This window comes from Anas acuta, chromosome 2 (genome assembly GCF_963932015.1).
Source record: "Anas acuta chromosome 2, bAnaAcu1.1, whole genome shotgun sequence".
Taxonomy (NCBI): domain Eukaryota; kingdom Metazoa; phylum Chordata; class Aves; order Anseriformes; family Anatidae; genus Anas; species Anas acuta.
In genome coordinates, this window is record NC_088980.1 from 148750553 (window position 1) to 148773865 (window position 23313).

At 39.2% G+C, this 23313-nt stretch overlaps 1 protein-coding gene across 6 annotated transcripts in view; it reads right to left on the minus strand.

Moving 5' to 3' along the window:
* Window positions 1-3991: 3991 nt before the first annotated feature.
* Window positions 3992-23313, minus strand: part of CYRIB (CYFIP related Rac1 interactor B) — a 91267-nt gene continuing 71945 nt past the window's right edge. For 2 of the 6 annotated variants that reach the window (XM_068672653.1, XM_068672654.1), the window contains exons 4-13: window positions 21886-21968; window positions 14824-14945; window positions 13144-13249; window positions 12335-12471; window positions 11659-11736; window positions 11448-11564; window positions 10317-10396; window positions 9107-9233; window positions 8135-8205; window positions 3992-4874 (exon numbers count right to left, since the gene is read on the minus strand). In XM_068672653.1, the coding sequence (XP_068528754.1) occupies window positions 4811-4874; window positions 8135-8205; window positions 9107-9233; window positions 10317-10396; window positions 11448-11564; window positions 11659-11736; window positions 12335-12471; window positions 13144-13249; window positions 14824-14945; window positions 21886-21958 (975 nt within the window). In that variant the 5' untranslated portion in view covers window positions 21959-21968 and the 3' untranslated portion in view covers window positions 3992-4810. Of the gene's footprint in view, window positions 4875-8134; window positions 8206-9106; window positions 9234-10316; window positions 10397-11447; window positions 11565-11658; window positions 11737-12334; window positions 12472-13143; window positions 13250-14823; window positions 14946-20790; window positions 20874-21885; window positions 21969-23313 lie in introns of all 6 variants that reach the window. The other 4 variants (XM_068672650.1, XM_068672651.1, XM_068672652.1 and 1 more) reach the window with 3 other exon arrangements.

Genomic DNA, 23313 nt, shown 5'->3' on the forward strand with positions numbered 1-23313 from the left:
AGTTGGTGGGTGGGACAGTCACTCTCAAAGAACAGTGGCATTTAGCCAGGAAATATGGCTCATTTGAGAAGAGCATCACTGCCATCTTCAGGACAGATGCTTTCACTTCACGGAGGTGCGACGGCTTTTCCAGGGCATTTTTTGGTTCATGCAATATATAAAAGAAAGTGTTTGCTGCAACTCCTGCCAAAGTTGCATTTGTAGTTGTTATGGATGGGGGTTTGGTCCAGTGCCTCCCAGCTTCTGAACTGTGGCACATCAAGGTACCCACGCAGGAATGCTTCATAACTACAGTTTCCAGTGCAAATGAGTTTAAGATGGAAAGGACCAAGCAAGGCAGCGCTGCCCAGTGTGCAGTGAAGCAGTATCTCCTAACAGGCACCTCTCAGCCTTTATTCAGTCTCATTTCAAGGTCTCCCAGGAGCCACCTTCTTCCCTGTCTCTTGCAAGATGCCTATGTTAGCGTAAGAGCTGTGTTAGGAAACTCCTCATGACATCAGCCAACTTTCCTTCTCTTAGTATTAAATCATCGTTCTCCTAGCCTGACCATAGCTAATTGCTTAAAAGCTAGGAAATAGCACAGTCAGGACTTCCACATTACTTAAGCAGATGCACTCTTACACTGCTTTGAGTTACACCAACACTGACCAGGGGTCACAGAGCTAGTGATGGAGACATCCCCTTTACCCTGCAACATATCCCTCTGTGCTGCAACGGGACGCTTGTCTCCTGTGCCCCTTCACACAATGGGCTCAGTCCCAGTGGCATGGGATGAGCTGGATGAGCACCCGGCCTCCTTTCCCAAGCCTGGACACCGGCCAGTCATTTGGCCAAGGTTTGACACAATGGGCTCGTGTGAACAGATGCAGTGAGGGAGGACGGGGAGCTAGGATGAAATGAGCAGCTCAGCCTCTTCCTTGCCTGCATCCAAGGGAAAGATGGGCCGTGGATCAGGCCAGCTGTGACCTGCAGCTGTCTCGGACTCCCAGAATTACAGAGTTTACCTTTTCTTCTCTCTGCCCCAGACAGTTCATGGAGTATGTAGCTACCTGCAGGAAAACCCCGAGCCTTAAAGGTCATACTGCAAGTGGCACCTGGAGCAGGAGCTCTCCATGCCTCTGCAGATTGGTGATTTGCACCAGATGGCGAGGAAGGGGAGAGCACGCAGAGAGACCTGTGCAGGTCACCTGTGGAGACCTTGGTCTCAAAGATGTGCCACCAGCTAATGAGGAACCCCATGGCAGGAGCCAGGAACTGATGTCCCTGATGTCACACTCCACCACCACTGGTCACCAGCTTCTTGTAACTCCCCACCTTGATCATCAGGCACGACAGGGCCCTCTACTCAGGTGTGAGCAGAGTACGTACGTCCCCAGGGCAGGAGCCTCCGGCGAGGAGCAGACCATGGTAGTTTCTAGCAGCTTGCTCTGGAGGAGAAGACAACTGCACCTTCCTCAGCTGCTCCCAATCATAGCCACATGTGCGTGATAAGACAGCACCAAATACATTTCCATGTATGCTAATGAATGCTTTGTTTTTCCAGCTGTTACCAAAAAGAAAATAAAGGTTTTGTATGGAGCTATAGGTGTAACTGTGAAACAGCAGGGCAGTGCTAGAGAGACTGCAGGAGAGAGTGGCCCCAGGAGCTCCAGGCCCTTGTCCTGTGTAGAGACAGGACAAGGGGAAATGGTTTTAAACTTAAAAGGGGTAAATTTGGATATAAGGAAGAAATTCTTCACTCAGAGGGTGTTGAGGCCTAGAGAAGCTGTGGATGCCCCATCCCTGGAGGCATTCAAGGCCAGGCTAGACGGGGCTTTGGGCAACCTGGACTGGGGGGAAAGTGTCCCTGCCCATGGCAGGGGGTTGGAAGCTGTTGATATTTGAGATCCCTTCCACCCCAAGCCATTTTATGATTGCCTTACTCCTTAACCTTGCTAACCCCAGCTGGAGAGCTCCTGCCATTGACCAATAAGCAGACCTTACACTGGGGCAGCACATCAGGAAAAAGAGTGAAAAAAGCTTTGGGCCATTAAAACACAGATGGTTTTGAAATACCATAGTTAGCTACAAACTCAGTGCTCCTTCATAAAAAGATTCCTTGGTAATTGCTTTCACCTATGGCATGGATGGGAGTTGGGTCACGATGAACACACCAAGCCCACCAGCAAGGTTCAGGAGCTCTCCCTCTGGATCTCCTCCAGCCCTGATAAAAGGATGACCTGCACTGCACCACTGGGATGAGGCTGGCCTCGGGACTCTTCCTCCAAACCTACATAACGCAGAGAAGCTGTTCAGCAACCAAGAACTAGTACTGTGCCCGCCAGCTGCTCTTCTGTCTACCACCATAGACAGCAGCAGAACTAAAACAAAGGGAGAAGATCAAGGAGTGGTTTTGCAAGGAAGAGGCAACAAAGCTCCAGTAGCAAACACCCAGCAGTTCCAGGTCAGAAACACGAACAGCTGATGCCCCGTGCACCAAGGTCTACGCTTTTCCCTTGGAAAGCTCCCAAGCAGAAAGCTGAGAGCTGCAGGCCAGCCAAAGGAAAGGCACACAGCTCTAATCTCCTTGCCCAGCTGCATATGCAGAGAAACTGCGGAACACAAATGCTGGATGGAAAAAGGAAAGCACCAATTATTCTCTGTCCACAACCACCATGGCTGGGAGCTGCGATAGCAGCAGCAAAGATCTGACCACAATAGTAGACATAACAAATTCTGGATTGTTTAATCCATAGCCATTGAGGCAGACAAACAAAAAAGAAGTCTATGTTGCTAGTCCTTCAAAAATGGGACTCAATCTGGATTTACTATTTCAAGTGTTCCTTAATGAGACCAAAAATAAAGACTGCCCTATACCTAAGCAATGCTTAAAACCTATTCTCTGGAAAATACAGTTCCTTTAAAACGCCTTAACATGTGACAGGACAAGTATGACATGATAATTTAATACTTATTTTCTATAGCAAGGCTGAGGTGAAATGAGGTTCATTCTCCAAAGGCAATGAACTCAGGATGATGGTTACCATTTCAGATACACACACAATTGTTGGTTGCATACAGATTTTAATATCTGTACAATCCTGGGAAAGTTGGTTGTTTTTTTGTGGTTTTTTTTTTTTTTTTTTCAATCAAAAAAGTTTTGTCCCTTCTCAACTAGATTCAAGTGTGACACTGCCAAAAAGACTAGGGAGAAGTACCAGGTCTAAGTAAGAAAATTTTAGTCATCTTCATAGCACAGCACATGGCTTGCCTTCTCTTCAGCAGGGACCTCTGCTAAGCATCCTTGACAGAAAAAAATAAAAGTTAATAAAAGGAGAATCTTTCCCGATGCAGAAGTGTGCCCACAAGAAGCCTAGCACAGTCACGCTGGTATTTTCCATCAGTAGCCATAGAAAGTTACATCAGCTGCCCAAGCAAATGAAGCTGAGTGTGTTCTTGCTTGCCTACAATTTTAAAGTCTCCTTTCCTCCTTTCCAGGATGCTGACAGCTTGTTTCAGGTATAATCACAGCAGAGACGTGTCAGGTGCATTAAATGTTTGCTGACTGATGCAAAATAAATCTTCCAGGTTTCTTTACAGCAATTATTTCTTGTTTTCCCCTTACCAAAAAACTTGATTTTCTTCACCAAAGCTTAACTTTGCTCCTGCAAAACACTAGCCAACAACCAGGCACCATTATTTACTGTGCTAAGAGAACTCAGATTTTACACACTGTTCAGAACATCTAGCTCTACAGAAGTTTACACCAGTATACACGGAGAGGGAAGCTGATCTCCCCACCACTGGAATGGAAAGAGCCAAACCGGCAGCCCGATCTGGGACATCATTCCTGATGGCTGTGCAAGCCACAGGTAGTGATGGTGCAGGTTCTTCAGCAAGATCCACTTGACAAAGCAGTACAGAGAGCAGGAACCCTGCCCCATGCTAGGTTTAAATCAGCACACTAGACTCTAGCGGTAACTGGTAATGAAACAGCAGAGTTTTCACTATATAAAATTTATAAATTTATTTTTTGTAAAAATCCAAAGAGCACGAAGACATCTCACTCAAAATACTGGTAAATCAAACCACACTTAGAAAAATGAAAGCTGATTTTATTATCTTATCCACAGCCAATCATTTGACATGAACATGCATACGTAATTTTGCTACGCACACACCACAGTTTAACGTTAGTTATTAAAGGTTAAACATACAACATACATCCTTACAAAAATGAGTCAAAATGCAAACGTAACTTTTAAACAAAACAGTTTTTACTCATTTAAAAAAACTTTTGTGTTGGGTACCATTTTGTACAAACACAGTTAATTTAAACAAATCTGCTTTTAGTTTCCTCATGGTTGCACATGAAAATAAGCTGCAATAGAAAATGAAGTCATCAAGGGATTTTTAAATAGCAGAAGTAGGCAGTCTTGCCATGCAGAAGAAGCAATATTAAATATTAGTTTTTCAAAAAAAGAAAAAACCACAAGTTTAAAAATATTTAGTTCAAGTCACAAATCTTTCCCCAGTACAGAGAAATCCAAATGCAACGCATAATTAGCTGCCACTTAGGATGGCTATTCTGAAAAGTAGAAATACTTTCCAGAATTGATAATTTCATTGATTTGGCACAGAAAAGAAGTCTGAGCTTACTTAAGAACAAGAAAGTGATAAAAAAAAAAAAAAAGGGTAAACAGGAAGAGAGAAGAAAAAAAAAAAGCAAGAATGAACGAGATAGTAGTTGCAATCACTAAAAAAAAATCTGTGCATCTCAGTCATTGCAGAATACTGTCTGTCTACAGCAGGTGCGAATTCCAGGTATTTGTTATTGCAACATGGATTTAATTTGCTTGGAGGTAGTCTCATCATTCAAATGCTTTGTTGTGTACCTAAACACAGAAATAAAAGCCAAGTTTAGAAGAGTTTAGATGCTATTACGGTACAGATAGGTTGAGCCATAATTGAAGAAATTGTGTTTGTTAGGTCACAGCAAGCCCCTTGACCACTGATCACCCACTCCATGGTTACCCCAAGCACACAGATTGAACATTCAGAAAATTGTTATCGAAACTATACCCCAAGAGCCTTGCAACAAGAGGAATTAAAGAAAAACCCTCAGCTAGATGTTGGCTCACATGGTCGTATACCAGTTTGTAGCAGTAAACTCATATGAGCAGTTGTGGTAGCCAATCATGAACACTAGCACCAGCTCTGAGCCCTCTGTCCACAGCAATATCTTCAAATAAGACACGGTTGCAGAGATTTCAGAGATTTTTCTTCCACATTTTCAATGACTAAACCATTTATAGATTCCTTAATGACAATGGATTTAACCACTTTTTAGCCTAATTTCCTGTTTAGCTAAGAAACTGTGCTCCTAAACCCAAAGGGTATAATATGCATATTATGTATGTATATTGCATATATACATATGCATTAAAAATCTCTGCTTTGTCCATGTCCCTGTTTGTTAGGTGACCTCAACAAGTATCAGACCAGCCTTTGCTCTGGTCCTCATTTTCCTGTTAACATACTTCAAAAAGCCTTTTTTATTGTCCCTCACACTTCTGGTCAGCTTCAACCCATGACTCTTGGCCACACAAAATCTCTCCCTACAAGGCAAGCATCATCCATATAGTCCTCCCATGTCACTTGACCTTGCTTCCAGAGACCATACACTTTAATTTTCTGCCTAAGCTCTAGCAGAAGATCCCTGCTGAGCCAGGCAGGCCTTCTGCCCTTCCTGCTTGACTTCTGACATTTTGGTAGTGCCTGCTCCTGCACTTCTAGGAGGTGGTACTTAAAAAAAACAACCAACCAGCATCGATGAATCCCAATGTCTTTTAAAGCAGTTTCCCAGGGGACCTCACTAACTAGTCTGAATTCTGCTCTCCCCCAGTCGAGGGCTTAAGTTTTGGTGGCAGTTTTTTTTTCTATTGCCAAAGATTTTAAATGCGACTACTTCATGGTCACTACGGCCAAGGTGGCCATCTCTCGCCACCACTTCACCCACAAGACCCTCTCCATTTACAAGCAACAGGTCTAGGAGAGCACTTTTCCTAGTCAGCTCTCTTAGTACCTGTACCAAGAAGTTATCATCAAGGCGCTTCAAGAATCTCATGGGCCTGTTAGTCTCCAGCTTTGTGACATTCATAGTTGACATCTATGAGGTTGAAGTCCCCCATAAGCAAAAGGGCAGCTGATCTAGAAGTCTCTCTCAGTTCCTTAAAGAATAATTCATCGGTGTCATCATCCTGGCCAGGTGGTCTATAGCAGAGTCCCACAAGAAGTCTACCCACAACAAGCTGAACACAATTAAAATACTTCTATGAAATTAATTCTGAACAGCTGATCTCCCTCCAAAACCCTTATCACTTTTAAGACACTTTATTTATCTCTTGAGAAAACAAGAAAGCTTCCAACACTCCTCCAGAATCAAAGACTCAGACTGACTTAATTTCTCATGACATCTTGAACTTGCTTCCACCTTGCATGCACATCACAACTCACCTCTGCATCTCTTCCTGATAATTCCAAATGTGATTTAAAAAATTATATATATAATTTAAATATCTTACCCAAATGAGTCAAATGTATGAAATACTAATATCATTAAAATATTTAAAGTATGAATTGTGTTAGTGTGTCGAAATGTCAGCATGACAAAATTCACACTACTAAACACAAAATACACAATGGAATGAAGATGTGAACTACACTTTCTGTGTACTTTACTAATCAGAAAGGAAGTTTTAATATAGCGCTTTCTCCCTAGAAACCCGTGTTTATACTGATCACAAGAGATTCAGAGATAAGTAACAACACAGGTACGGAAACACTCAAGTCTCAAACCAAACCCATTTTTTTCTTTAATAATCTGAAAAAAACTTTCAAAGTGAAACCACCTAGGTCACCACATCATTTCACTTCTTACCACATCTTAACGCAAGGAAAAACAAAAACAAATTTAAAGAGAGTTTCACTACTGATAAGAAAAATCAAAACTACCCACTACAAAACTAAGAGAAAGACAAATTAAAGCTTCCACACTTCAAATGAAGTGAATGCATGGATAACCATACCCAGTTTTGGTTAACTATTAGCAATGAAATATGGTAATTTTTCAAGTAAGGACAAGAACAAAGCCTTCACCTGCCCATCATGGTTCAGCATTTCTTGCCAAACCTCTGATGCTGGACACCAACATGAAGAACAGGTTACTGACTAGAGATACAGCATTGTGACCCAATTTGCAGTTTCAATGGTTCTATACAGAATTACTCATTCTTTCTCTCTCCAATTTATGTGGTGACTTCTCATCTTGTATATTCTGCAGCAGAGACATTGACTCTCCTGCTTTTTTACTGGGAGGGTGACAGAGCACTGGAACAGGTTGCCCGGGGAGGTTGTGAAGTCTCCTTCTGTGGAGATGTTCAAAACCTGCATGCCATCCTGCGCAATGTGCTCTAGGTGATCCTACTCGCGAGAGGGGATGCACTAGATCTTCTGAAGTCCTTTCCAACTTCATCCATTCTGTGATTCTGTGAAATACCTCCCTACAAATACTTTGTGACAGAGGAACAAGTTTTTGCTAGGTACCTAGGAAATACCTGCCTTATATGTTTCAAACTATTAGCAAAACAAAAATTGTATTACTTATACTCTACCAATAATACATAAAACACTTAAGACACTGTCAAATCACACACAGCTGAGGATATAGCCAATACAAACCAATCCAGCCATTTCTTTAGGAAGCTGGCAGAAGTCACAGTGAACCTACTGCAGCTGCTCACTTGCATGTTTGGAAGCTCAGTCAGTAGATGTTATCAGTTAGTTTCCAGTATGTATTGTACTTTATACCTGAAGGTAGTAACATTGTTGACCAAAAGGCACTCTGTCACATTTACCTCTACACTCACTCTTATACTGCATGCAGTTGAAGTATGCAGAAAGATATCGTAGAATGAACAAACATGCAACCTAGCTTTTTAAACACTGTTTCTTCACGTGTCCACACTGGAAAAGAAGTCTGAAATAACCACATTCACTTTTTACATGTAACACTGAATGAATACCTCATGGCTGTAGGAAAGACAACAAACAACTTCTGAAAATCCACAGAAAAATATTTCAAATAAAAGAGTACCTGAGAGCATTTAGAAGACCTTCTACACTGTTAGGAGGCTGGTCTTTAAGAACTTTGATGCATCCTTTCATCTAGAAGTTACAAAAAAAAAAAATTAAACATTTTTATATGAATACCTTGTAAGTTTACAAAAGTATTTTATATTGTTTGTCAGTAAAAAAAAAAAACAAAACAAACACTTATTTAGAAATTGCAGCAGCATAGATACGCTTTCTTGATATTGGAGAAGAATTAAGCTTTCAGTATTACTTTTTCCTGTAACAGAACAGCTCAGCTAAATTCAAATCTGTTTTATCTTTACACAACACAACTTTGATATCACACTCTGATGTATCAGTATTAAGAAAAGCAAAGATTGTTTACAGTTCCTTACAACAGATCCATTGAGAACGCCATTCAGCCAGTGAAATAATGACAAAATCTGTAGCTAATACAATCAGAGAATAGCCTATTTGAAACAACCACTAAACAGCATATGTTAACAGCATGCATTCCACAGACTTTTACTATAAAACAAAAGCAGGAAGTTAGACCTGAAGACTAGTGGACAACAAAGCTAGCATTTTACAAGAGAGTGAGGAACAAACCAGATACTACTGTTATTTTCAGTCATTCTGATTTGTACCTTTCAACATGACTGTTCAGAGTATTTCAAGATGCTACCTGAACTCCGTTGGATTTTTCATGACTTGACGATAACCAATATGTATCTGAAGGCCTGTTTTGGATTTCTCACTACTTACATTTATGTTTTGCTGACAGTTAACACCATCCTTTTACTATCAATCTGAAAGGTACATCTGCCCATTTGTCCCTGCCCATGGCAGGGGGTTGGAATTGGATGACCTTTAAGGTCCCTTCCAACCCAAACCACTCTGTGATTCTGTGATCTGTTACTAAAACCTGGAGGGAAGAAAGGAAGCCTACAGCAGCTTAAATATTCAAAAGATTATTCAGTAACAATAAACTTACATCAATTTTTGAAGTTTTGGCAAAAGCACCCACCGGATGCACATGGTCATAGAGTATGATGACACCCACCATTACCCTCAGACAGAATGATACTGTTTCCTCGTTTGTAAACCTGCTTCTATATTCACTGCAATTGAAAAATACAGAGCATTATCTATCAAACAAGACAAGAGATAGCTACTAGTAATGACCTAAAAAAGATTAAAGAGAAATCCTGCCATATATCCTCAGAGAAAAATACAGTTTTGAGAATTCTCCTTTTTCCTTTCAACAATATGACTACAAAAGTCAGATCACTGCTTAGAAAGTGTTAACTGGAAGTTGAAGATTTTCAAACTTAAAATAGTGCCTTGCTGCTACAATATTCCACACTTCCCCCCACCCTCCCAGGAAAAAAAAAAAAAAAGATTAAAACAGAACACACTGACTTTGCTTTGAGTGCATCCTATCCATTTCCCCTCCACCCCCTAATATACAAGCAACACAAAATTCTGACTCAGAAAAGGAGGGTGGGGGAATGCAAGCCTAATGAACAATGCTTAACCACTTTCTTGAACGGGTCAGATCATTCTTAGGCATGGTACTAATATAAGTGTTTGAAGCTTCTAATAGGCTTCAAAACAAAATTTATTGTGATATTTGGTCTGAAAAAAGTAAGATATCATACCTCCTCTGAATAGTTTTATCAATGGGAAACTAGATCCCAGAAGAAACACAAAGCATAGTTTGACTTTCCGTTCATACTACCAGAGCCTCTCCAATTTATAGCAGACAATAGACTGACTTCATGCTTAAACCTGTCTCATGAATTCCCCAGAAAGGGACAGTAATTTTGTTAGTCACTAGTCAGTCCAACTTCCAAGAAGGTACCATCCAAAGCACTGCCCATAACCTCTCTTCCAGAAGGCCCCAGGCAATCATGCTCAAATTTTCCTGAATTATATATGAGAGAGCCTTTTATAAAAAATAACAAGAGGTTGTCTAGCTTTCAAAGCCAATCTATTTTAAAATATTAATATGTTCTGAAAAGTAGACGTGATTCGCATGGCCAGCAAAATGAAACAAGTTAGTTGTAACCCTTGACATGAAACTAAGTTGGTAAAAAGAAAACAATTCTTAATTACCCAAATTATGTTTTTTTTTCTTATGCATCATGTCTTAAAAAAAATGGATGTAATTCATACACAATACAAGCACTTATTGTACTCACGGGGTTTCCAGCATGACCCTGCACACACTGGCCATGGTGCTTAAACAATCTGTAGTATTCTCTATTGGTAAATTTTTATTCTGCAGAGAAAGATAAACAGTTTCCAATTTAATTACTGTGAAAGATTATACTACAAAACCTAAATCAAATTAGTAATCTGCTGGCACAGAAACACAGAGCAATTAAAAACATGAATACAGCTAAGGTAAGTTAGGTACTGTTGCATTTTTGTTTTTAAACATTACTTTAAAAATTAGCAACCCATAGAGCATAGTCTACACTACTGAAGCCTATTATATAGGTTTTGCATGCTTGTAGAACTATCACACACCATTGACTTTTGGTGAGTTTAAACAAAAATCTAAGAAGTATTACAGAAAAAGTAATACAGAAATTTCTGTAGTAATTTCTGTACATGTGCTGGAACAGTAAGACTTAAAATTGTTTCAGATTTCAGTCAAAGAAATGTAAAATGAGATGGAATTTTTCAAGGCATTTCAAGTGTAAAGTTGAATGAACAAGTTATTAAATGGTGTGTATTCTTCCCATTTAGGACAAAATTCATTGTATAATTATCAGAAGCCAATCACAATACTTGTAGTGACAAGAGTCTATCACTGATATTTAGATAAGAAGAAACAAGGATGGATTATAATCTTGGAATACTTGTTCAGTTCTGTCTCCTCTCTCCTTCCCCAGTAACGTAAGCATACTTAACATTATATAGTCAAGCACAAAGGTGTTTTGGGAAGGAGAAAAGGAAGCAATATTGCAATCCCCTTCCCTATTTCAAGGGCACACAAAAAAATCAAGCTGCTTCCCTCAAAATTTTAGTTTCTGATCCAAGCCACCACCAAAGCATAGGCGACATACTTACCTCCCTCACCTTCCTCCTGGAGAAAAGCTTTCACTAGGAGTGTTTTTTTTTTTTTTTTTTAATACAAACCTTCACAGGGACCCTAATTCCTACAGCATCTGAGAAAGACGTTTCATGTTTCTTGAGGACCCAAAAAGCAAGTTTCGTTTCTGGATGACAGATTAAGCCTGGTAAAAGTTTTGTGTTTCTAAAACAATGTCTGTCCCTGCATGGTTTTGAGGTACACTATCCAACCCATAAATTTATATTCTTACCTCGGACACAAATTTTGTTGTAGCATCACTTAAGGTTTTCAACATTGGTGTTGCTTCAGCGTAAAATAAAGACATTCTGTTTGCCAACTCATTATTTACTTCATTTTCTCCTTCTGCCTATAAAACAGAAGGAAAGAAGAGTTCAGTTGTTCTTTATGTGGAAAAAAATAGGTGATAGTATAAAGGTAAATCTCATCTAAGGGTTACCTACTGGGACATTGTTAATCCTCATACGGCTCAGAGTTCTTCTATAGTAGCTGAAGTCGTTCTGTATAGCAGGATTTGTCATCTACATAGATACGGAAGAAAAAAAAGTTGTTCTAAACATCTCAAGAAAGATATAAAGATAAGTTTTCATAAAACTTAATACTGAGATCAAGAAACACTCAGCCTTCTGAAGTAAAGTCCTGTGATGTTGCAAACAGAGATTCTCACAACAAGACCTAATGAGAACATGAAAAGCAGTTGGTCTTCTAATAGGAGTTTGAGATTAGTAGGTTGAAAAAGTTCTGGAAATGTGACTTGAATTAGACCAGTACATTAGTATCATCTCAGCTTAGTTCCTTGCACATTAGTAATAAAATAGCTGAACAATTGGATGTGCATATAGAAGAAGCAGCGGCAGCATTATCCCAAGAGATCTGCCAAATTCAGCTTAAGAAACATGATTAATATGTACCAAAATATAACAAGTGCCTAAAGATAATATATTTCTTCTGTGTTCCAGTTTAATCTAACCATAGGTTGTGTGAACTAGCCGTACATAGCAGGTATTTGAGCATCTAATACACGATCTATTCTAGAACAGAACACAAGACAAACTCCTTCAGTAAGCAGACTATTTTCTTCTGAACATTTGCACTTACAAAATCCTGTCAAGTTCTTACCTTAAGCTCATCAAACCGGAGTGTGAAGTGAAGAATTTCTGCAAACTGCTTAGCAAGAGCCTGCTCTCGCTCCAGGTGTTGTGTTGGTGAATATGGAGTGCTTGTCAGGGCTCCCAACAGACCTCGCAATCCCGCCTCTTAAATCAGAGAAGAATGTTTTGCAATATACATCTGCACCTGCACCTTGTATCTGTATTCACTGGAAATCTGCACACTACACTTAAAATACCCATCTGCTAAGACACATGGCAATTAATAATAAGCAGGGTTGATGAATTGTTTTTATGTGCCACTGTTACCATATTTACTTATAAACTGCTATAAAGACTAGGTTTAATCAGTACTATGACAGCAATTAAAACTTTAAAAGTAAGTTTTGTCCAAGCCTTATCTGCAATGTGCAAAATATATTTCAGCAGTCTGTTAGCAGACTGTAGACTCTACAAGAAGATAACATGAAATTCAAGGTACATACCTACCAGCAGAAGCTATTATTTTGTTTGTTTTTAAGATAAACTCAAACTCATTGTCTTAGTCTACCAGCTGGTTAGTGCTCCTCAGAGTTAATAAAGGGGTAGGGAAAGAAGATGGCAACAATACTCCCATTTTCTCCTCTCAGGTATCCACTAAAATATGTTTGCTTTCACACGCAAAAGGTGGAACACATATATAATAAAATCCAATCCAGTGCATGGAAGGAATCCATACAGTAAGAGCTTTTATCTAGTAACAAGTGGTTGACCTAGATATGATCCATGTCTCTATATGTCAAGTGTACCAAATGAAGACAAAAAGCAAGTTCAGCTTACCTAGTCTTTGAGAAAATTCATAGAATTTTTTTAGTTTGCCTACTAGTGGAACAACTGCACCCCATGCCTTCTCTTGCAGCTTCTCATCGTTGGGATGCTGTATTGCCTTAAATTAGAAAGAAAAAGTATGCTTAAATTAAAGATATTTGAGACTTTATTGAAAATTCTCTGTAAGGTGATTGTTTGAAGAACTACTTATTTAGAATTCTACCGAGAAGTTCTTGGTAAAGAGACAAGTGCATGCACTAACCCAAGACTGTTCCAAAAGGATCTAAATATTTCTGTTGAAAATAAGTATCCAGGACACCAGGAAAAAATACCAAAAAATCATAATGAAATTGTTAAAAATAAAGCTACTCAGAGTATGAAAACTTACATATATCTAGTTAATTAAAATCAATAACTTCATTGGGGTATCTGCAAACTAAACAGTTTAGTGATCAAAGCCTCTTTGTACTGTTAATATCTATCACCAGTTTCCAAAATTGTGAAAAACCACAACATATTCACTGTGAAATTCAGGCTAAGTATTACAGTAGCAACATTTAGGTACAATCAGCAACTTAAAGACATGGAGTATGCCAGAGCTTTAAAGCATAAATGCATAGACCTTATCTTTAAGGCTTTTGGCTTGGAAGCTTACTGTAAATTCTACCTCCCCACATTTTTAAGACAGAAACTAGCAGTTTGAAAATTACTAAGAAAACAAATAGAAGTGCTCATAACTCTCCTGTTCAATCTTTACAGTCAAGTCTGTGATTCCAAAAGTCACGTTTTCAGTCAACTCTGGGCTATATGTTTCAACACACTCCTCTCTGGGCCCTAAAAGCTTCCTCCAGGCCTTGTCTACCTCTCCTTTCTCTCCTGTCTCTCTCTCCTTTCCACAAGGGAGCTGCAGGCTTTGGTGTCAGATCCTACAGCCTCTCCTTGAACACGCTCCTTTCTTGAAGGATAAATGAACCAACTCCCCTTCTGCGGGTTTTGTGTGGCACAATTACCCTTCCTAAACCTAACTTACAACTTTAGAGAGGGAATAAAAACATCATGTTACTTATGAAAGATGAATAGCTATAAGTTATCAAATTTATGTCAAATTAGCAGGCTTTTTGTCTGCTAGGATTTCTTTGAGTACGATATAGCAAGTACCTCCTCATTTTAGGAGCATTTATTCCACTGTCTACTGAAGATAAAAGAAAAACAGTGACATGGTGTACAGAAACTTTGCTCCCATTCCAAACACCTACTGTAGTAAATAAAAGCCAGTTAAAAGGCATTGGAAAGGTCTCGTGTGCTAGGATTCCCACACAGACTTCTTCAATTAGCACACAAAAAAATGTTGACATTATTGAATATTGTCTTGTAGTCATACCATAATCTTCTCAAATCAGACACTAACTCAAGAAGAGCTTATGTGGTAATATAAAAAAATAACAGCAACAATTCCACAAAACATTTGAAGAGAATCTTTCGCTATTACGCAAGTGCATTAATATTACTGAAAAAAGTGACATCCGTTTTGCTGTTAAAAAAGGAACATTCCAGAGGGGGAATTCAAGACAGCAATTTTAAGAGACAACATGCTCTGCCAAGACAGCTCCTGCAAGCAAAGTTACATCCAGTGGTACTGTTAGGATCAATGAACAATCACAGGCTGTGCACAATCGTAACGCTCTGGCTCACCTCTCGTATTTCATGGCCAGCTCCTCTATATGACTGCAAGTCTTCCAGTATTCCTTCTGCATCCTTTAACACTACATTCACCTGATTATAAATTTCCTTTTCAGATTCTGTAGGTTGGGCATCTAAACAGTAGAACATATTACATACATACATATATATGTAACAACATCATGGAATTCAAAAGGTAAACCATCAGCTACGGGACAATTTCTTCATGTATTAACTCATTAAGAATTTTTGTTCTCTGAAGAGCTATAACAATGTATGAGGAACTCCAAGAGTAATTGCATTTACTGTAGTGGTCTTCTACATTAATTTAGCACCCCCAAAATCTACCTGGAATCTATTCTGACTTATTTACAATTAGGTTAGGAAAAGAAATCCTGGCAGGTTGCCTTTATATCAAGGTAACCAATCCTCACGTTGGGCAAACCCTCACCTGCACTACAAACTCAGTGGATAGGACTTGGTTAAGTACTCAAAAGACACGTTCACTGCACATATACTAACCTTAGCAGGAGGCATTCAATTTCTACTGTTATCTGGAAACACTGCATCAGGTTATTTTCCTGCCTCCTCTGTGACGGGTTGGAAAGCAGCTGTATCTTTTACTTTTTAATCTATTTAATTCACAAAACATTCTCTATTGCACTAATTGCAAAACTAGACTTGAGAACAAAAAGATCTAATGTAAACGTGTTCCTTTTTTTTTTTTTTTTAAATCCTTTTCATTTAAGGATGTATGTTGTCTCTTTTTTTTTTTTTTCAATAACGAACTAAAAACTTTCCAAAAGCATATTTGATCATTTCAGAAAGTTACACATGTTTAAAGAAATGTCATTCAATAGGAAGTAAGTTTTGAGAAAACCAAGGCTCTAACATTTTAAAATCTCTTGGTACAAATCTCTGAGACCTGGCTTACCTGACACAAGATCAATTTTTCTTTTAAATTTCTGATGGAAGCTATAAGGTTAGTTCCTCTTAAACTGATATAAAAAAAATTACTGTTAGTGTCACTCATTACAAAAGAGATTCTCATCTGTTTAAATAGGAAAAATATGATACTAAATAAATAAATATTAGGGTACTTTAATTCAGGATATCCAATGTTGGAAGTCAGGGGATTAACAATAAATCTTTTTTTTTTTTTTTTTTTTTTTTTTTTACAGGGATAAACAAAAGCTATCTATGGACAATATATCCTCATAATCTTGTGCTGTTTAAAGAGACTGGAAAATATCTTTTTTAAGTGGAAGTGCTTTTTCCATGACCCACATGCACAACTCCCACTAATGATGATGGAAGTTAGGGACATTTAAATGGAAAAATCACAATATTGCAGTGTTACACACTAGAAAAAGACATTATAAAGCAGAGTTTGCATTGGGAGAAAACAAAAGTTTCACATGCATTGCTTGTCTGGATTTTGCTGTAATTTGTGCATAATACTTATTTTTATGGTTCATTGCAGAGAAAATTAAAGGAGGCATTATTAGTAAATATGCTTATACAGACTCTGCAACAATTTTCCTGTGCTATTTTGATAACCACCAAGAATTATCGTGGATGAAATAGAACAGGTCACTCCTTTAAAGAAATAAAATGTCTAAGAGCACCACATCGATTAGGCATCGAGTAAAAGTGGCCAATGCGTTTCAGATCATCACAAAGGTCATTTGTAATTTTGAAAGCTGCTGAAGACTGCTGTAAGAAATGAAGACAAAAAAAAATGAGGGAAAAAGAGCAGACAGGTAAGCACCAGTTGACTGGCAGCGGTTCATGCGCAGACATGAAATGCTATAGTGAAATACAGACTAAGACGTGAAGCTCCGTAGCGTTCCAGATTGTGCTGTTAAATAATGCAATCAAGACTTGCCACTTGGATTGTCTCACGCTGAGCACCCCTCCTGCCTGTTTAATTTTTCATCGTACTTTTTCTTCACCCTTTCTTCTAAGGACAGTTTGTTTTCCAACACTGGGGTTGGGGGGTCCGCCCAGCAGAAGGGCCTACGAGAGCAACTTCTCATTTCAAAACCCCCAGACAAGCAGCACAGATGTGGTACTGTGACCTTCCACGTTCAGAAACGATTTGGATCTGGGAGATGATTTTCACGTGGTCATGAAAATCTTCATCTCCACACCAGTTGTGGAGATGAAGATTTACATACAGTAAATACATACAGTCCACCAGCTGTATTTTAGTTCCCTAAAATGTTCCTGGAAAGCATAACCCATTGTTTTAGGTTAATTTGTCGTGGTGGTGGGGGTTGTTGTTGTTGTTACAGCAAACTTCTAAATATACCCATTTTAAAGTCCAGTAGGCACCAGATTATTTCTTTTGGTATGTATTTTATTTTGGTGCACCTTCGACAGACAAAACCTACAGCTTGCTTTGTCCCAGCTAAGTTCCTCACCCATCTGCAATTCCTCCTTGCCTAGACGTGCAATGAAGCGTTACATTTTTATAGAGAAAACATCTCAAATTTAAAAAGTAAACCTAAAGGGATTGTGAAGTGAATGTAAAATAATTTAGAATGGATTAAGATGGGTTAAAGTGAGACAATGTAGAAAAACTTCAAACTGGAGAGCAGGCTGGCTCAGAGCAATTGACGTCTTTGCTCCCTGGCATGCTGCATCCTGAGAAGCCCAAGGTAGGCAGAGGGAAAGGTGAAGAGGGAAAGGTTTGTCTTACCAAGCACTGCTGGAAGCTCAAATAAACAGAGGTAGCATTCCCAGATACCAGTATGTGTCTGAGAACTTCAGCTCTAGGACTTTCATTTGGACTTGAACTTGTTTCCCTCACCACCTAGGGCACGGAGCAGGAAAGCAAGCTGGAATTCGGTTTGGCAACTGAGGAAGAGCAGCCAGCAATGCCAGGTATCCAAACAGCAGCATGAGGAAGGAAATTTCGGGGATTCCCTCGTTCCCCTTACACAACTAAGGTCCTGTTACAACTTCAGGACAAGGTTTGGCTTTTCCCTAGCAATACTGTCCATGAGAAGAATAAATTGGCAGGTTTGATATAGCTGCCAAGGGAGCCAGCCCCTGCTCATTCATGACAGCTTTCCACTTCTAATCCAATATTAAAATAAATAAGTAAAGACTGAGGTCCTTCAAGCAAAAGGGGAGTTCTTTAAATGATTTTTAGATCTAATGAGACCATTACTGCACTAAATGCAATATACATTGAGGGTTCAGAATGCTCACGTGATAACAAAAACAAAAAAGAGTAGACCTGAAAGAACACAGATGCTGTTATGTGAACAAAAAGCTATGAAAGTATGACAACATATTGCACGCTGGAAACACACATATCTAGTGATTATTTAAAAAACATATCTAGCTATCCTAAAGACTAGTGAAGGGACATAAAATCAGGGTTAAAATTTTATGCTGCACAGCAAATGCTATTTAAACTGGTATTTTTCCCAGGAAAGAAGTCATCTAAAATTGGCTGGGACAAAAGCCACCAGTAGGGGGGAGAAAAATCCCAGACTGCTGAAGATGAAATGATTTATGCATCTCTATCATCATTACTCCAGAGAATGTTATCTTTGTGGCTTTTCTGAAACCCAGCCAAGTTCTTTGGAGGTAATGCAGAACACATTCAGTGCTAGCTTGAGATCACTGTCTGCAAGCAAGAGAACTCTGGGCTTTAGCTACTATTCAAATCAGGAAATTTGGAAAGGATTTGCACTGTGACAGTGGTGACACCAACATAAAAGTTGAGCTTTAAGTTTCCAGTGTTGCAGGTCGCTGGTTTAAATTTATAACATTATCTTCCTGAAGCTGGGCACTTTGCTCTGCTCACGTCCAAGCAGCACTGCAGAGACATTAGGAGAATATTTGAGACGATTATTTGTTTGAAGTAACTGAGGTGGATGACCAAAGAAAATATGAGCTTAACCCGTGTTAAGGCAGGGTAAAGCCCATTATATCATTTAATTAAATATTTTTTGCGTGTATTTTAAGTCACAGAAATAACTGGAATCTATCACCCAGCTAAATATCTGTAAGTCTCATAAACCTGTCTAAAGCATTTCCAAAGTCAGCATCTGTATCCCTACAAAGCTTTATGGACATTTGATTTTTGTCTCTATGGTACTGTGTCAAGGAACATTTAACTAGCCTATTCATACCTGGATTGAAAAACAAAATACCTAAACCTGTATATTATTGGGCCAGGCATAACATAGCATTGGCAAATTTAGTTTTAATACAGAGCTTACTTGCTCATCCCCATAAAAACATAAACTTAAGTATCACGAGATTAAGTGCCAAGTCTTGAAGAAAGATCTTGACTGTGTCAGAGCCAAGTTTCTGTCAAGGCAAGCTATCTGAAACAGAGGAGAAAGAAGCGCAGATACACAGTATAGCAGCAGAAACACACACAGTGCAGAGTCCAAAACGAATAAAGAACAGTCTAACAACTCAGCCATAATACAAGTCATTTCATTTGACTGTGAATGTAAACATTTCATGTCAGCAACCTGCTTACTCTCATGCCAAATCTTGTTCATGCTCAAAACATGCACTTAAAAAAAAAAAAAAAAAACCCTGATGGAGAAAAAACTTTTAAAGTAAATTAGCAGCAATTATTGTTGTAATTGATTTTTAGAATTATGCCCCTTGCATCCAGCTAATTTGAAGTAATTTAGTCCTATATAATGGTTAGTATTTGCAGATGAAGCTGGAGCTGCAAATTCCCCTGCATCATTTCTCCCTCCTTCACTAAATTGCACCTACTCTGAGAATACGTAAGACTTGAACTGTTTTTAACCAACACTTTTATTTGCCAGTTCTTGAACACGACCCTGGATTATCTTCCTTTTATGGCCAATCGGTATGGCTACCATCTTCCCGTAAACAAAATGTTCAGAACAGACAAATGATAAAATCAACAGTACAAGACAAGGGTTTAGAAATGTTACAAGTTCCAACAGCATTAAAGCAAAAACATGTTTCTCCAAGCATTCCCTTTTCCGTTACAACTAATGTAACCAACTGCCACTGTTTCACCAAACAACTGAAAAATAATTTAGAGGAAGGAACAAAGATAATAAATCTCATCCACATCACAATACTTTTTTTTTTTTGTTATGGTATCCCATTGTATTTTATTACATGGTCAAAATGCACTTGAAGATTAGTTTTCTTATTTTACGCTTGCTGATGCGCAGCTGGGGTAAAGCAATAGCGTATCCCAAAGCCAAGTGATTCAACATGCAGAGCAGCAGCCAACGACACTTACCTGCCATTCTTAGGCTATGTTATAGCATGCAACAAAAACTAAAAAGCAGAAATATCAACAGTATGTGAACCTTCCAGAAGGCTTGGCCCTGATCGAAAAAGCAACACGTCTCTTCTTTTCGAAAGCAATTTCATCTCTACGCATTGAGCCTCCCCTTTAAGGAGGGATGAGGTTAACTGTCGAATCCCAGAGCCAAATCACGGAAGGTTCACATACACACCTGTAACGTGGTGTGTGAAGAGCTATGAATAGCTGTTGTGAGCCAGTCAGCACACGCAGCGTTGTTCTGCACCTGCAGGCACACTGGAAGTGCACAAGAAATAATTAGGTTTAATATTTCATCTTTCCTTTAAGATGCACGTATCTCCTTGTAATTTCAGTAGCTCTTCAAGTAATTCCAATTCTTTAAAAAAATATTTTACAAGTTCTGATTAAAAACAAACAGCATTTTTGTTTTTAAAATGGGAACCATGTCAGATTCCAGAGGTCAAAATGCAATTTCAAAGGCTTCCCTGAAACAAGGATTTTACATTTTAGAAACTCAGGATATTTTAAAACAGATCATCACTTTAATCAAAAGCTCGCTGAACAATTATTCATAGCTCAGGCATGCAAAGCTGTTAGAAAGATGGCAAAGTGAAAACATACATTTAGTACATGACAAATGCAGTCTACTGCAGGCAAAGAGTAATAGATATATAAAATCATCTTCTCACTTTCAAAATCAAGGAAAAAATTTGGCCCCTGCTCAAGGTCTGTGCATGTCAAAACTTTAAGAAGGTTCCCCATGTTAAGGTACCTGCCAAGACAAGAATGAGAGAAAAAAAAATATTCCTTTATAAGAAGGAACAGCCCAAATGTAGTCGAATGAAGCGGTGGGGGAAGACGACCAAAGGCATCCATCAGGCATGAACCCGTCCTCCAGGCTCCAGGTGGAGGAAAACCCCACCTTGGGGCCGTACAGCTGGTGGTCCCAGAGATGCAACGCAGCTTCCCTGTCACAAGTGACGTGTGTCACCACCATCTTCTGTCTCCCCTTGGAGAAAGGGGCATGACTCCAGCTGAAGGTGACTAATTCTGTCCCGGTACACCCTAGCACCAGTGTCCTGAGCAGGAGTGCCACGGATTGAGGGCCAAGTACCATATTGGCAAGCATTGTCATGGTAGCCATGCTACAGATTTTTACCTGATGGGACAACAGAAGGGAAGAGCTTTCATTTTGGCAGCCCTTATAATTTTGTCAGAAAGCCATTAGAGAAAGCTGAATCAGGATACATCATTTCAGTGTGCAGAAAATGCTATCACAGGTATGCCCCAGATCTCTGACATGAGGTGCCTAAAACATTTGAGCAGCTCAGACGACTCCACTTTGGACTTCTGGGTGTCAAAATACACATTAACTGCACTGTGAATGAACAAACCAGAATCAAGAATGATTTCGTACTCACTCATATGTAAGATAGGATTACAGAGAACAACTGCTCAGCACAGATTACCATGGCATACTGACAGAATTTTTCATTTTATGATCACTCAATTTGCAGGCAGATGGACGGACATCACTGACCACAGAGACCCAGAATGACTAAGCACACGAAAAGAAAATTTACACAGCAGCATGATGGTGGCTTGGCTACTACTGAAAAATAATAATATAAAAAAAAAAACAAAAACACAAAAACAAACCACATGCAACCCTTTTTCAATTTGCAGATTTGCAACTGAGTCCCCTGGCCTTCATTCCAGCAGGTATAAGCAACCCTACCGTTACCCTTTTAAACGCACCAGCTGTGAAGGGCTGAGAGACTTACTTTCAAAATCCAAGAAAAAATGTGCTGCATTGTGGTCTATGTCCCTGGTTAGCACCTTAATGAGATTACCCATGCCAGCAAACCTAAAAATAAAAATGGCAAAATAATTTAGTTCCAACAACCGACTTCTGTGTTAATGACACGCCTGGGGGCAGCTGGAGCAGGGCTCCCATCCAGCTCTGCATGCTGCAGATTCATCACCTGGTGGTGGGAAGCAGCAAGTGTGCACTGGACAGTGCTTCTCTTCTCCCCTTCTTCTCCTCGATCAGTGGAAAAAATGAAAAGTAATAGCTTTGGCAAAAACGAAGTTCTGATCTACTGGCTCTTTTTGTTGGAGTTTGATAGAATTAAAGAATTGTTACCTATGATGACTGAGCAATTGCTTTGCATAGCTGCTACAACCCACAAAGCAATTATTTCTTAGGAAAAGAGTAGCCTCCAAAGGACTGGTGCTGCTACAAGCCTGATTCTGACTCTCTCTCCATAATGCAAAACAAAACTCAGAAAGCCTCTCAGCAGTAATCTGTGGCCAATGGACAGCGTTCCCCCCAATAAAATCAGGTAAAAGTTAGTCTTTTCCAAAACCAGGAGATAATCAAGTTTCCACAGCTCTTCTTATGTTTGCTGTCACATCCCAGCTAAAAAGAAATGAAAAGTGGAAGAAAAATTAAAAGTTATTAATCTAGGTCAGACAAATTCACAGAAGTTTCAAACTTTACTGTTAGTTTCTGAAATCAATACCTTCAGTAGGGCTACGAAAATAGCATTTCACAAAGAGGCAGCCTTTTCAATGACCTTCCAGTGTCTTAGAGACTTACAGAGGCTAAAAACACTTCAAGAACTACAGCCCTGAAATATCAGTTCAGTGGGGTACTGCTGCAAGACAAGCTAAAGATACTACCTGAATATATATTTCAAATCTTTTAAAAATAAAGTTATCAGTCTAATGTTGGTCTCAACCATCAGGTCTAAAATCAAGTGTACAGTTAGTCTAACTCTGCTGATCTACCAGTGTCTGCTTGTTTGTCTTCTGCTTTAAGGTTGATGTACTTGGATGAAAGAAGCAGCATGGCAGTAAGAATTGTGAGTTTATGAGGAATTAAGAAAACTGAAGCAGTGTGAACCCTACACAAACTGTTTGGCAAACCAAGTCTTTACATCCTGTGCTGCCAGATTTGTTGAGTTCCAAAAGCAAATGCAACTGGTGTGTGAGAAGGAGCCAGCCAGCACTAAGTTATTTGCTTTTCAGGATCCACAAGATTCAACAATATCTCACACAATCATCAACAGCTGGGGAATCCGCAGTGAATTAATCCCAGGCTTTTTTTACATTTACTCAGGGCCAAATCAGTAACATTAGTCTAACAATTTCTGCAGAACAAACAAATGGGTAAAAATCCAGATTTTTAGAAAAGTTTCTTTGACCAC